Raw genomic sequence first — 12,811 nt, 5'->3', positions numbered from 1 at the left:
CAAGAATTTGTATGTGTCTATAGCTTTGTGGTAATTTGATACAACACAGAATTATTTAAGAATATGTACCATGGGTGCATGATGAAACAAACACTAGATACAAATGTGGGAACCGCATTCTGATTTGTGGTTAACAAAAATTGATCAACACAATAGTAACACTGGCACATATTGCATTAAAACACTGATAGAGGACACTGCCCTCTCATAAAGGATGACCTTTAGTGGTTGTGGAAGTTGTGGGAGAAGTGCTCAGATTCTTTACTTAATTAAAAATACCAATAAATCAGTGTTATAATACTCAAGTAGTACAAGCAAATGCTGATGCATCGATGTGCCTTAATGTGTAGGCAGCATTTTACTTTTGTAGCCCGCCACCTTATAACTGACTATCACTACATCTACTGCTGCTGAACAAACTGCTGTAGCTTAATCAATAACAATACATCATATTTAGGCTACTTGTTGATCATTTTTGTGGTAATTATCTGCAAAGTAACTTGTAGCTATAGCTGCCTGATGCATGTAGTGATTCAAAATGCACATTTCACTCTGAAGAGAGATAGAAGTATAAAATGGTCTAACATTAAAAATCTCAAGTTCAGGTACCTCAGAACTGTACTTTAAGTAAGAGTACTTGATTACAGCGAACGTAGCTGTTCAAGAAAAGCTTGTAGTAAAATAAAAAGGGCAGATATTTAGAAGGAACTGTCCATATTGTTCGATTTAACACGCTAGAACTCAGATGTCTGAGTTTTGGAGGAGAACGTGAAGGCAGCATAACTGCCTCCCCTGGCACTTCTCAGTTCTCAGTTCTCAGTTCTGGGAACTCAGTGCAGAAAAAAACACTTTACACTGGGAAAAATCTCCAACTGTATGAACGTTGTTACGTTTTTCATCTCTCGCTTTCTTAAGAATAAGATCTACAACATCATGTCATTAGAAAAAAAACCTTTAACGAAGCATCATTTAACGTCTCATAAAGTATGTGTATTAAAATGATCAAAAGTGAGGCATCTTAAAACCTCTTCATTTGATCAACAGCCTCCCCTGTTGGTCATTTCGTTTGTACCTGAGAAGAGTGCCCCCATCTCAAACCCTTTTCAGTGCCTGTTAAGAGTTAAGACGACACGTAATGACAGGTAACAAATCATTTATTATGCTAGACAGATGAAACAAACTGAGCCATGATAGCAGCAATTCAACTATTGGAATATTTACACTATCACTTCACACCAAGGATATATGTAACCCTTTACAATGTAAACACATGATACAAAGACATTTTTGAATGCTAGAAAACAAGCTCATCTATTCACCAGAAATGAAACAAAACAAACCTGCTTTCTGCAGCAAACACCTGCGTGAACAGTTCGGGGTTCATTTACTGAACGTTTTCAAAACAAGCTTCCACAGGGTGAGCGACGGGGAGAGCTGCGTCTCTCTCTCGCGCGCTGTGGAGCTATAAGCCTGATGGTGAAAGTGAAATAAAAGACAAACCATTAGTAATGATTGTCTTTGACATTATTTTTTTTCCAAAGGTGAGGAATTATAAGTACACCCAAAGGCTAATCATTTCTGTATTTTAAAGAACAACATACTGGATGTGCACACTTTCACTCTCCACACAGCTGCCTCTGATTGGCCACTGAATGAACCAGACTCTACCTCTGTGCAGTGTAATCATATATACGGTGATATTTATTATTTTGGACTCCAGCAAAAATGTCTGAAACTAAATAAACTAAAAAGTGTTGGTACGATGATTTGTGGAAACAAAATAGTCAAGTATACAGTGGGAGGTCTAGACTGTTTGTGCAGAGCAGCAAACGCCATTAATGTCACCTAAAACATCGACGTCCATTGATTTCACAACATAAAGAACCATGAGAGAAGTGTTATTGGTCTTCCCCTCCGTGTGTGTGTGTGTGTGTGTGTGTGTGTGTGTGTGTGTGTGTGTGTGTGGAGACACGTAGGAAAGAGAATGTGTGTTTTGTGGCCGAGTGTGTTATTGAGGGAATGCCTCGTCTTTCATCAGCATGCGCGGGCTCTCCTGGTTGTCCATGCGACGTCGAGGAGCCATCATGCCTAGGGGAATAAAGAGGAGGCTGGATGTCACCAGACGATTACAGTGATTAAATTAGATGTGAAGTCATTGGTGTAAGGCACAATGAAGGAGACAGAGTTTCAAAATAATGTTACATAATAAAACCGCCGTGCTTCACTGAACAAAATGTGTTAAATTATATCAAAATATAGCAGATAAGTAGCCAAACGCTAGCCTCCCTTGAAGTACAGTACTTATTTCTCGCAGCTAGGGGCTTCTTAATCAAAAGAATAAAAAAGACAAAGTTTGCTGGAAAAGTCTCATCAAATACGAAAATATCTGCCTAGTCTATAAGAATATAAATGGTTAAGCTCCTCCTGCTCTATTTAATTTCATCATCTTCAAATCTAACACAGAGCAACTAAAGGTGCAGTTAGGGGGGAGTGCACAATCCCGTTCAGAAAACTTGCATTTAGTCAGGCCGTACAAGTATATTTTTAGCGAGAAGTCATATATTTTAAAAGGGCCAGTTCGCCAATTTTCCACCTCACTCCTATCATGCTATTATGAGGAGCTAATGCCATTATGGTAGAATAAAAAAATGCAAATTTGCTCTGTGCCTTTGGAGGACGCTATCCGCTTCTCCAGTGGGTCCTGGAAAACCTCCGATAGACTATGTAAAACATATCATCTGGCGGAGGCCAGGGAGCTCGCTAAACTACACTTCCTCAATCTAGGATGCCCGCCTCTGATGTCATGTCTCGTTCAATATCATCAGGTTTGAAATGTAGACTGCAGACCTGAAGAGTTTTTTAGACGATCCACCGGTATATATATATAGTCGTATTTCGAATTCTTTACCGCTCTGAGACATTGCCTGCAGCGAAACGGTAGTATTTCACTCCAGTGTCTCTCGCTGGGCCGTTCCTTTCAGAGGGAGGGGCGCAATGCATGCTGGGTGTTGTAGGAATGTAGAATGGGCGAAACCACGAGCTCTTTGTAAAGGTTTCTCCACAGCTATGGCACCAATTTTAAATATTATTGCTTCTATCGATTACAGAGAACACCAGCTTTGACTGACAGCGGCTTCTTCCGGGGATGAACTGCTCCTTTAAGTGTTGTGCCTATTGAATTGTTTTTGTTGTTTTAGGATGCCAATAAAACATCTGGCAGAAGTGACTACTGATGAAAACTAGCCTTCCAGCTAACTCGGGTGTATTTACATTTTCTTTGAATGTTGATTAATGTACATTGTCACTTTTCTTCAAATAAACTACTAACAGTAATAGATGATGTCATTAAGTCGTGTGGCATTATGGGAGTTGTTGTCTTCATTGTTCGACTACAATCATTCTCAATGAAAATCTATATGAGGTGACTTATGTACGAAGTAAACGTCAAACCATGTCACCTGTATACAAGTCGTGTCCTTTGTTTTTAACGCAATATCTGCAAGTAACGTTAGCCAACGCAAACAGATTGCCAACTTCCTTTCTTACGTAAAACTCTCAACAAATTATAAAACATAGATCTAGTCCTTTTAAGATGTTTTTATGAGAAAATGTTACACTTTATAAACGAGTGAAATTTGGTATTTTAAGGAAGTCTTCCGAACCAACCAATTTGAATTAAAGTGTCTTTTAAGCAGCAATATAAACAATCATAAACATAGCATTATAAGTATTAAGATGCAATCTAATCCTCTCCTTTAAGACGTCATAAAAAGGGAACTGCTTTATTGTGTATTAAGTGTCCCTGTGCTTTATAGGTAATATTGATTAACAGTAGCATAAATGCTAAGAAATCAGGATTACTATAGGAGCTAACGTGTTTCTAATGTGCAAGTATTTCCAATTGTTATACTATGTTTAACAGGTAAGGTTTAAAGGTTGACTTAAACCTCAGGTGATTTGTCGTGCACAAAGTACAAACTGCAGAAAAGCCATCAAGAAGAATTTTCATGTTTAATCCACTTACTGTTCTTATGTTTGAACGATTTGGATCTTCTGGGCGAGTTTGGATTCTGAGGCGAAAAAGAAAATGAACTCTGTCAGGATTAACGGGTAATATTCGTCATGTGTTCATATCAGTTACGTAATGATAGGGATAATAAAACTGTATAATGCTGCCCAAGGTCATTGTATTCATAATAAGGGTTATAATAAGAAAATAAAAAGTACCTTGTCCGATTTCCTTTTCTTGGCTGTAAAAGAAAGATATAGAAATTCAGATTAACAACAGCAGTCTTCTTTCATATATGTCCTACGTCATTGGACGATTGTTCTGGCAATCAACATTCAGTATCACGACAAGGAGGTAAAAGTAGCACTAGTGCATCACCTTTCTTTTCTGCCCCATAGGACCAGTCGTTATCATTGACATCATCATTATCCTCTTGGTCACTTTCTGATTTGTTGTTGGTGTTGTTTCCGGTGACTATTCTGTAAAAGAGGGAGGAATAAAGCGTGACACACACTCAATGACTCAGCATTACTCATTGAAGATAACAGTAGGATTATAAAACAAATACATCTATCATTCCATTGTGGTAAATTCTAGGGAAATGGAGAATTATTTTTCTCGTATTTATCAAGTGTGATGTCGAAAAGTGAATTTTTATGATCTTAAAGGAAAAGTGATTTTAGCTCATGTTGTTTATTCACTGTTTGGTGTTTTACTTTGATACCTGCGGTTGGCGATGCGGCTGCTGTTGCGTCCCATCCCCAGGCATTTCTCCAGGTGTGGGGCAAAGCGTGACGCAGCAATGCTTCGGCTGCAGTTGGGACACACACACTCCTTGTTTTTCCACTGGTTGTACACCTGGCCGAACACATCCAGTCCCGGCTGGTCCACAATTTCTACAAATATCAGACAAAGCAACGGTCACGAGGAATACTCAATACTACTATTGTCTTTGGGAGACAGGATGTCTTTGTGCTCACCAAAGTCCCTCATGCTTTCTTGGTCCGTGTCATCCAGGAAAAAATAGCCCTGCTTGACGGCCCGGTGGACCTCGAAGCAGAGACCCAGGCATGCATCCTCCACCAGGTCAGACAGGATGTCCTGAGCCAGGCCCTGGCAGGGGAGGAACAGGGAAACACACACACATACCTCAGACTATATCCCGCTGATGTAATGTGCCTTCCCAAAGCTACTTGAATTATATTAGTTAGGCATAGCTCTGCAGCTGTACCTCCAGCTTGCTGTTGTCCAGGCTGGACATTGAAACCTCCTCCATTTTCATTTGCCAGAACTACCAGATGAGCCGACGGTGCTGTGGTCATGCTGTAGCGCAGCAAGCATTTGCCAAAACAGGGCTGCAGCAGAGATGAAACACACACAGTTGCCATTAAATTCTTATTGATTAATAAGTGTAAATCAGTGCGTGGTCAACATTTGACGCCTTGGATGTGATGCGGCTACTTACAACAACACGGTGAACACTGCCAGGGAGATACTTCCCACGTTTATAACCTGCGAATAACAGAAAGCAGAATCACTTAAAGCGTTGGTGTAGCACTGCAACATCTCATCAAACGAAGCCAAACATGACGTTAGCTGCATTTTCAAACACCACCCTTATAGATCGAGTATTAATGTCTACTTTCTGTCTTAAGTAGCTTAGCCCAAACCTTGGTGAAGAAAACAAAGAGCGGTGCTATGAATAGGCTGCTGGAGGAATTGAACATGCCAAGAGGTAACAACAACAGAGGCGGCTCACAAAACCTCCAGGTCAGCGGTGGCTACAGCTAGCAGCTAACCGTGTAACATGTATCAAGCTAGGCTGGGTACACAGAAACACAGTTAAACACATTTGTAAGCAAATTAACGTTCTTTATGTTGAAGAAATTACATGTAACTACATCCGAGGCTTTCCCCCGAACCAAACACCGCTGCTGCACTGCGGCTCTTCGCCTCTCAATTTCTCGTTCAAACCCCGAAGGACAAACAAACAAACACCTTTTTGTCCTATTATAAATCCTATCCTTTAGAAAACCGCAATCACATCCCAGCAAATGAGCTAATTGTGTTTATTTACCTATTTCGACAGGCATCCATCTTTACATCACAGAGATCAGACAGTAGCAATCGATCGCCGCACGAGTTTCTCCACCGTACGCTTCCTTTGCAGCACTGCCGGGGCTTTCCTCGCTCATCCAGCGCAGCATGTGAGTGCGGGTTATCTAGTGCAAGCTAGGGCTAAATTGGCGCTTTGGATTGGCTTTGTAGTTAAAAACTGCAATAATCGAATATTTTCAATATTATGGAAGCCCGTTTCTGCAACATGGATGGAAAAAAGGACCTGAAAGTCATTATATTTTGGTACTTTCTCAATATTTTGACTTAGTATCTCAAAAAATTACTTATCTCAATATTTTGACATGGTATCTTAAAATAATGACTTAGTATCTCCAAATAATGTTTCCCAATATGTCATTATATTGAGATACTAAATAAAATGTTAAGATACTAAGTCATTATTTTGAGATAAGTCAAAATATTGAGTTACTAAGTCATTTTTTTGAGATACTAAGTCAATATATTGAGGAAATATCTCAATATAATGACTTACAGGACCTTTTATTAATCCAAGTGGCGAAACGGGCTTCCATACATTTTCGTTTAGTCAATAAAATATCAGACAATAGTGAAACGTGTTCAACAGTGTTCCCCGTTTTGTTTTATTCATAACCAAAATATATCAAGTTTACCCTATTGAGGAGTTAAAACATAAAGATAATTTTCACAGTTAAGAAGCCAGAATACAAGAATTTTCCCTTTTTTTTAATTACCCAAAAGCGATAATCAATTATAAAAATAGATTTTCATAAATTCCATAACTGACAACTAAGTGTTGCAGCTGTATTACAAATCATTATTTACTAAATGCTCTTTTTTGAGCTCTGTAATTTGAATGTTACTGTAGACAACAGAGGATCAATTACATCATCATACAACCTGTTTATTACATGGTCACTTGTTTTCGTGATTTGCATACATCCAACTGTACAACAGTTCATGGCAATAAAAAAGAAAAGAAAAAAGGCAGTCGTTCATAAGAAGTTTTTTTCACTCCAACAAAATAAAAACAGCTGGCAAACCCATACGCCACTTTTCCCCCCAATATACATTAATAACTATGGATTTTTTTACATCTAAAATTTGACAATCTGAGTCGTTGCTAACTGTAAAATCTAGCCGTGGCGTCTTCTCCAACTTCATACATGCCGTCCTTCTTTAACAGTAGGATAAATCAAAACAGCTATAAAATGATGACTTTATATATTCTACATAGTGATGTGAACAGTTTTCCAGTAACAGATTATTAAATAGACCATTAGCTGTGTTCCAATTTGAACAAAATAATTAGGGGCCACCGGCATAAAAGCACAATATTACAAAATAAGTGGTGTTTGAAGCAGATTTTGAAGAAAGTAATGATTGCTTATCCTGTCAGAAATAAAAATGTCAGAGGTTTTCTCTGGCTTTCGGATAATTTTGTGCTTTAGTTGTGCATAGTCCCAAACGAATATCCACATAGTAGCTAACCTGGGGCTCGGGTCGTAGGGCACTTTACAATCCAGCCTCTGTTGAGGCACAATGCATTGGAGTACTGGTGGTGACATCCTTCCTGCCAACATGGCTGCCATAAAATGTGGCATTAAAGCCAGCCAGTGAAACGATCGTCCATCAACTTAAATCCAGAATCCAGCTCTGAAGTTGACGTGTGAGTGGCGCCTCTCCCATCCATCTCATCACCATCTAAAACATCTCAAACATGATGTCATCCCCTCCATCTCCCTCGTACTCCTCACCCTGTGGACCAACAGTTGATATTTACAACACCTGCATGCACAGTTGCGAATTAAATGTGCAAAAAAAATGTAATTCAAACCTCTCTAGAGTTCATATTTTCCTCTTCTTCTTCTTCACTGCTGCTGCTCTCCATGTTTTCATCTTCTGAATCCTGTGACAAACAGCAAAAATGGACTGAAAATAACCCTTAATCAATATTCCAAATTATTAACACTAATAACCGAATCTATGAGCTAAATGATTTTACATTGACTTAATCATAACTAGCATAAATCTAATGAATTTGAAACAGTACAATAAAGTAGCCTGTAACATCGGAGAGCTTTGGTGAATGTGACTTACTGATGGTCTGTACGAGTCATTTCTTGATCTTCCTTCAACTTCAATTTCCTTAGCATTAAGGAATCGACCTTTCTGCAAAGGTAAGTATATTATTAGTTATGATTAGGACAAAAAACAAACAAAGGAAGAAACTAAGTGTTTGTTTATTTTAAGCTCTTACTGTGGTGTTATGTAGCAGATAGTCCTGCTGCTCTGCTGGCGTCAATTTCTGAAGAATATAAAAGGTAAAAAATTAAAAGGAACTTCCAGTTTTGGGTTTCTAGATTCAAAGAAAACACTAAAGCAACAATATGTCATATATTTACTGGAAAATACCATAAAATGGCCATAATATGTCATCAGAGATTAAGGAAACATGCTAGGCAACGCTGCAGCCAGTATGTTCTCCTGAAATTTCCATTCCGGTGCAAAACGTCTGTATGTGTTTTGGACGGCGCAATACAGCCCACTGCCCATTTGTCACTCCGGGTTGCCAGATATGAAACAAATTGCCGCCCAGGACTCGTTGCTCGTCATTGTCAAAGCGCACGTCTTACGCTCGAGTAGGTTCAGTGTCCTCAACCTGGTAACCCGCGTGAGCTTCGTGTTGTACTAGATGCGTAGCTCTGTTTTGGAAAAGTTGAGTGCGTAAGTGCCGGTGGTGGAGCAAGTGAGTGAGAGACACAGGGAGTGAGTGTGTGCACATGAGTTAAAAGAGTGAACGGGGATCGAAGCGGATCAGAGGAGAGTGTTATCACAGAACGACTGTACAGTAAGGCTGTGTGTGTAATAATAGACTGAAGCCGTGCTCCCGTGTCTCGCTTCCTGCTCGCTGCTGTGTGTGTAAAGTGACGGGAGTTAGCCCCGAAGATAGCGGCAGCTTCGGCCCTAGGGCAGACCGATAGGTCTCCCCTGTGCTTTCCGACCGAGGTCGGAGCGCTGAAGCAGGAAAGGCTAACATTCGAATCTGGGGAGGAGGGGGTGGGGGGAGACAACACTCTCCAATATTTTGAACTTGGACTGCAGTACCCTTTTTAGACGCCAGCTGTCAATGTTACATGTCGGTCCTTTAACGTTACCTTAAACCACTGCTGCAGCTCCTTGGAGTATTTTCTGACTTTTCCCCGGGCTTTCTCTGTGTACCGATCCTTTTCCTTTTGAGAGAGGTCCTTCCACATTTGGTTGATCTTGCTGAAGCGATCCTTTGAGTTGGTTGAGCCCCCCTTAAGAAGTTCCATTTGATCTTTAAAGAAAATCACATTACCAGATCTGCGAGGAAAGAAAAATCAAATCAGAAGTATGTGAGACAAGAGAGGATCAGATGTGTTGAAAGTTTGGATTAGTCTTTGTATTTTCTTACTGAGACGGCATCTTGGGCTCGCCGGGGAACGTCTTAACATGCTTCGTTTCTCTTCTAAACTCCTGCAAATTAATGACATAAATTATTTAACAAATACAATATCAATCTAATGTACTTTGAAGCTGATATTAGCCCAAAAAATCTAGCACTGATCATAAACGTGTTAATATCAAACAGTAAAATAGAAAAAGAGAAAGAACAGTGGGATCTGTAACTTCTTACCTTCGGTCTTTTGATGCCGTGCTTTTTGAGGATCCGGTCCTGCTCCTCCACATCTAAAATCTGAGGAATATAAACACAATCGTCACACAAACTCTGTCAGCCTCGGCTCAATGCTGCAACATTAATCTTTTAAACGACTTACCCTGAGATATTCAAGCAGCTTGCATGAGTACTCCTCCTTCAGCTGAAGGAAAAAGCAAAGTTTTCATTCAGATTAGACACATTTTTGCTGGAGCATTATTCGTGGTACAGCACAGAACAGCAGGTATTTCTCACAGAGCTGTCAGTATGGAACGGTTTTTATGAGTTCATACCTCTATGCAGCGTTTGCTGTACTCGTCCCTCTGGCTCGCAGTTAAATCTCGCCATCGTTGGGCCGACATTTGCACAAAGTTCTTTCTCGGGTCACCAGGAGTGGATGTGAGTTGCTCTTTGCAGAACAGATTATAGCCATTGCTAAAGATACAAACATGACATCAGATGACGGTGAAGTTACAAATAGCTGCAAATGGATTAATTCATTCACCCAAAGATAACACGTAACCAGAAGTTCACTGCCCACTTGAACTGGGTGGGAATGACTTGCACTTCATTCCAATTAAACATGCAGGTAAACCGTGTGTGTGTGTGTGTGTGTGTGTGTGTGTGTGTGTGTGTGTGTGTGTATGTGTGTGTGTGTGTGTGTGTGTGTGACTTACAAAGGCGGCTTGTGAGGCAGACCATCTTCATACTCAGAAGGCTCTTCACCCTGCTTCTGCAAGAGAGGTCACACACACAGATTTAAAGACATATAGTCTGGACTTTTGTGATTGCAAATAATATGAACTGTACTGTTTTATTGGGGGGAAAGAACACACAATGCTTACCATCCAAACAACACACTGCGGTTAATGACTGCACTAACTGATATGTCACTTACATCTGAGACACCTTCAGAGACCCTCCTCCTTTTCGGCTTGGGGCTGCTCTTTGTAAGGGGACACATATGATTTTTTTTCCTGAAAAGAAAAAACAAAAGTTTGACACTGAATTTGCACAACAGCACAGGTTAAATAAGTGTATATATACACACGGTCATTTATTACCTGAACGCCTGCATTTTTCTCTGGTATTCTTCAGTCGCAAGCTGGTGTTTCTCCTCATACTGAGCCTGGAAAAGTCAGTAATTTATCATTTAAAAATGATAAACAATGAGGAGAAGAAGTGCGATTTAGGAAGCAGCATCTCCCTGACTGTACCTTCTGTTCATCTGGGAGCTTTTGATACTTCTTATTTAGGACCCTCAACATCTTTTGACTTTTCATCTGCGGGTGCTTCTCACGATACTTGGCACATTTCTCCTCGTAAAAGATGGCATTTGGAGGACAGGGTCTCTTGGGGAAGTCTGGAAGGATCTGCAGGAAGAATTATCCGCAGAATTCAAACACACAGCTCTAGCTGGAAACCTTTGTAACTGTCTCTATCTGGAGTGCAGGTGAGTGCTTACCTTGTTGCACCTTGATTTCTTCACAGGATTAGAAATGACATCTTCAGCTTCAACGATGATCTCTGTGAGGGTACGAATCTTGGGCATCTAAGCAGGATAAACAAGGATATGCTATTAAAGTAACAATCTTTATGACAGTGCCTTTAAAGAATATTCTGAAACTTTAAATTGAAGATCCTTGTATTTCCAAGGACCTTATTCAAACTAGCCATCTTTTAATTAACCAACCAAACTTCCATACACATTGGTTTTTAAATAATCAGAAAGCACTGGTGGTAGCGTGACCCGCTTCCTTAGATTAAGATCTACATTCTGGGCACCTATGGGAAAGTTTATATTGTGTTAACCTTGTAGTGAAATTGTTCTTCTTAGCTGAAAGTTAAGAGTTAAACTGTGACTTACTTTGTGCAAAATTTCTGTCCACTTTTCTTGGCATGCCTCAGGTGAAAAAGGGGGGAAAGCCACCTTATTCCAGTCCACAGCTTTCAGTCCTTTAGTGTAAACAGCAAATCTCTCATGTTCTTCGATTCCGGTTTTCAATGCAGCCAGAAGCTTCTGGATGTTTGCCTTGGTCCACTCTGTAGTCATAGCATCGTTAGAGTTAGTGAAAGTACCACAAACAAGCCTCGTGTTCTCTTGCAATGATAATAAATACATTTTAGAATATGTTTCATACCAGATTTGATTTTTTAAGTTGTACCTACCTGATTCATCGCTCTGAATTATGCTCATGTTTCAGATAAAAGGTGTTTCCTGGAAAAGGTGTTGTTCACTGGAAGCAAACTGGGCAGACCCACGCGAGCTGCACATGAGCTAGTAAGCTAACCTATCAGGTTAAATTAGTTACCAAGGATATAAAAAAGGGCTATCGATATTTAACATAACGGTATATTTATCTTATTGTTGTAATTCAAGTTATGTTCAAAAGCGGAACCAAAACACCAAGTAGAACTCAAGAGAAACACGTATATCACTTTTGTTTTTAGCATACAACATGAAGAGCGCGTTTTCGTCTAGTAGGCGGGTCTTTTTTGAGACAGTAACCAATCAGAAACGAAGAAAGAACAGCGTCATACATAAGAGCCAGAAAACAACCAATGAGCTTTCACTTCTTCTTCTTCTGCTTTTTCTTTGTTTTTATGAGCCTCGTAGACCAGCGTTGTAAGGCGCCACCTATTGAGCCGAAGGGCGTTGAATTATGGCTCCAATTAATCGTAATAGTGAGAAGTTAAAGACAAAATACATTTTACATAATAATATATCATAGTTTTTTGTAAAGTAAAGTGTCAGTATGATGCCAAAATCTATATCCGAGTGACCAACATTGTTTTCACTCACGGCAGGAAAATGGCTTCAGGGATATGAAGTTGATGTTGGGTGATTGAAAAGGAACTTTTCAAGGAATAAAGGGCAAAATATAAAAAAAATTATGATTTGATTTGAGAGTACCCAAAGTGTCAGGTGTCCCAGGCATATTGTTTGTAAATGTATGGTTCCAAAATGAAAAGTAATTAATGATCCATATCTTGGAGAAAGGATCAGAAAAGGATCGTCAGAG

At 39.7% G+C, this 12,811-nt stretch overlaps 2 protein-coding genes across 4 annotated transcripts; both read right to left on the bottom strand.

Annotated features, from left to right (window-relative positions):
- Window positions 1–1,136: 1,136 nt before the first annotated feature.
- On the bottom strand, window positions 1,137–6,201 carry atxn7l3b (ataxin 7 like 3b). 3 transcript variants are annotated; one of them, XM_069664537.1, is made up of 9 exons: window positions 6,087–6,196; window positions 5,475–5,521; window positions 5,241–5,364; window positions 4,990–5,122; window positions 4,734–4,905; window positions 4,388–4,488; window positions 4,228–4,250; window positions 4,025–4,070; window positions 1,137–2,088 (listed from the first exon to the last, which is right to left on the bottom strand). In XM_069664537.1, exons 3-9 carry the CDS (start codon window positions 5,289–5,291, stop codon window positions 2,009–2,011), a joined length of 606 nt encoding a protein of 201 aa, XP_069520638.1. In that variant the 5' UTR covers window positions 5,292–5,364; window positions 5,475–5,521; window positions 6,087–6,196; the 3' UTR covers window positions 1,137–2,008. The 3 variants fall into 3 exon arrangements, with proteins under 3 accessions (XP_069520638.1, XP_069520639.1, XP_069520640.1); XM_069664538.1 differs by lacking the exon at window positions 6,087–6,196 and adding an exon at window positions 5,911–5,929; XM_069664539.1 differs by having other exon boundaries at window positions 2,036–2,108; window positions 6,087–6,201.
- Window positions 6,202–6,737: 536 nt separating this feature from the next.
- On the bottom strand, window positions 6,738–12,260 carry LOC138593776 (nucleolar transcription factor 1-A-like). The gene is made up of 16 exons (XM_069664865.1): window positions 11,958–12,260; window positions 11,656–11,831; window positions 11,254–11,340; window positions 11,006–11,161; window positions 10,853–10,917; window positions 10,687–10,765; window positions 10,466–10,521; window positions 10,082–10,223; window positions 9,910–9,951; window positions 9,768–9,827; window positions 9,546–9,607; window positions 9,265–9,454; window positions 8,367–8,414; window positions 8,207–8,278; window positions 7,944–8,015; window positions 6,738–7,864 (listed from the first exon to the last, which is right to left on the bottom strand). Exons 1-16 carry the CDS (start codon window positions 11,983–11,985, stop codon window positions 7,811–7,813), a joined length of 1,389 nt encoding a protein of 462 aa, XP_069520966.1. The 5' UTR covers window positions 11,986–12,260; the 3' UTR covers window positions 6,738–7,810.
- Window positions 12,261–12,811: the final 551 nt, after the last annotated feature.

The sequence above is a fragment of the Semicossyphus pulcher genome, unplaced genomic scaffold (genome assembly GCF_022749685.1).
Source record: "Semicossyphus pulcher isolate SPU_LCO1_2020_fin unplaced genomic scaffold, fSemPul1.0.p SCAF_16, whole genome shotgun sequence".
In the NCBI taxonomy this organism is placed as follows: Eukaryota; Metazoa; Chordata; class Actinopteri; order Labriformes; family Labridae; genus Semicossyphus; species Semicossyphus pulcher.
This window is presented reverse-complemented; position numbering and strand designations above follow the sequence as displayed.

Bases quoted from the DNA above. Each gene is read 5' to 3' on its own strand.
- atxn7l3b (XM_069664537.1), bottom strand. From the start codon at position 5,291: ATGAAAATGGAGGAGGTTTCAATGTCCAGCCTGGACAACAGCAAGCTG. The intron at 5,123-5,240 runs GTACAGCTGCAG...CTCCCCTGCCAG, and splicing joins TGGACAACAGCAAGCTGGAG to GGCCTGGCTCAGGACATCCT. The intron at 2,089-4,024 runs GTAAGTGGATTA...TTATTCCCCTAG, and splicing joins ATCGTTCAAACATAAGAACA to GCATGATGGCTCCTCGACGT.
- LOC138593776 (XM_069664865.1), bottom strand. From the start codon at position 11,985: ATGAGCATAATTCAGAGCGATGAATCAG. The intron at 10,918-11,005 runs GTACAGTCAGGG...TGACTTTTCCAG, and splicing joins AGCTCCCAGATGAACAGAAG to GCTCAGTATGAGGAGAAACA. The intron at 9,455-9,545 runs GTAAGAAAATAC...CTTTCCTCGCAG, and splicing joins GAGCCCAAGATGCCGTCTCA to ATCTGGTAATGTGATTTTCT.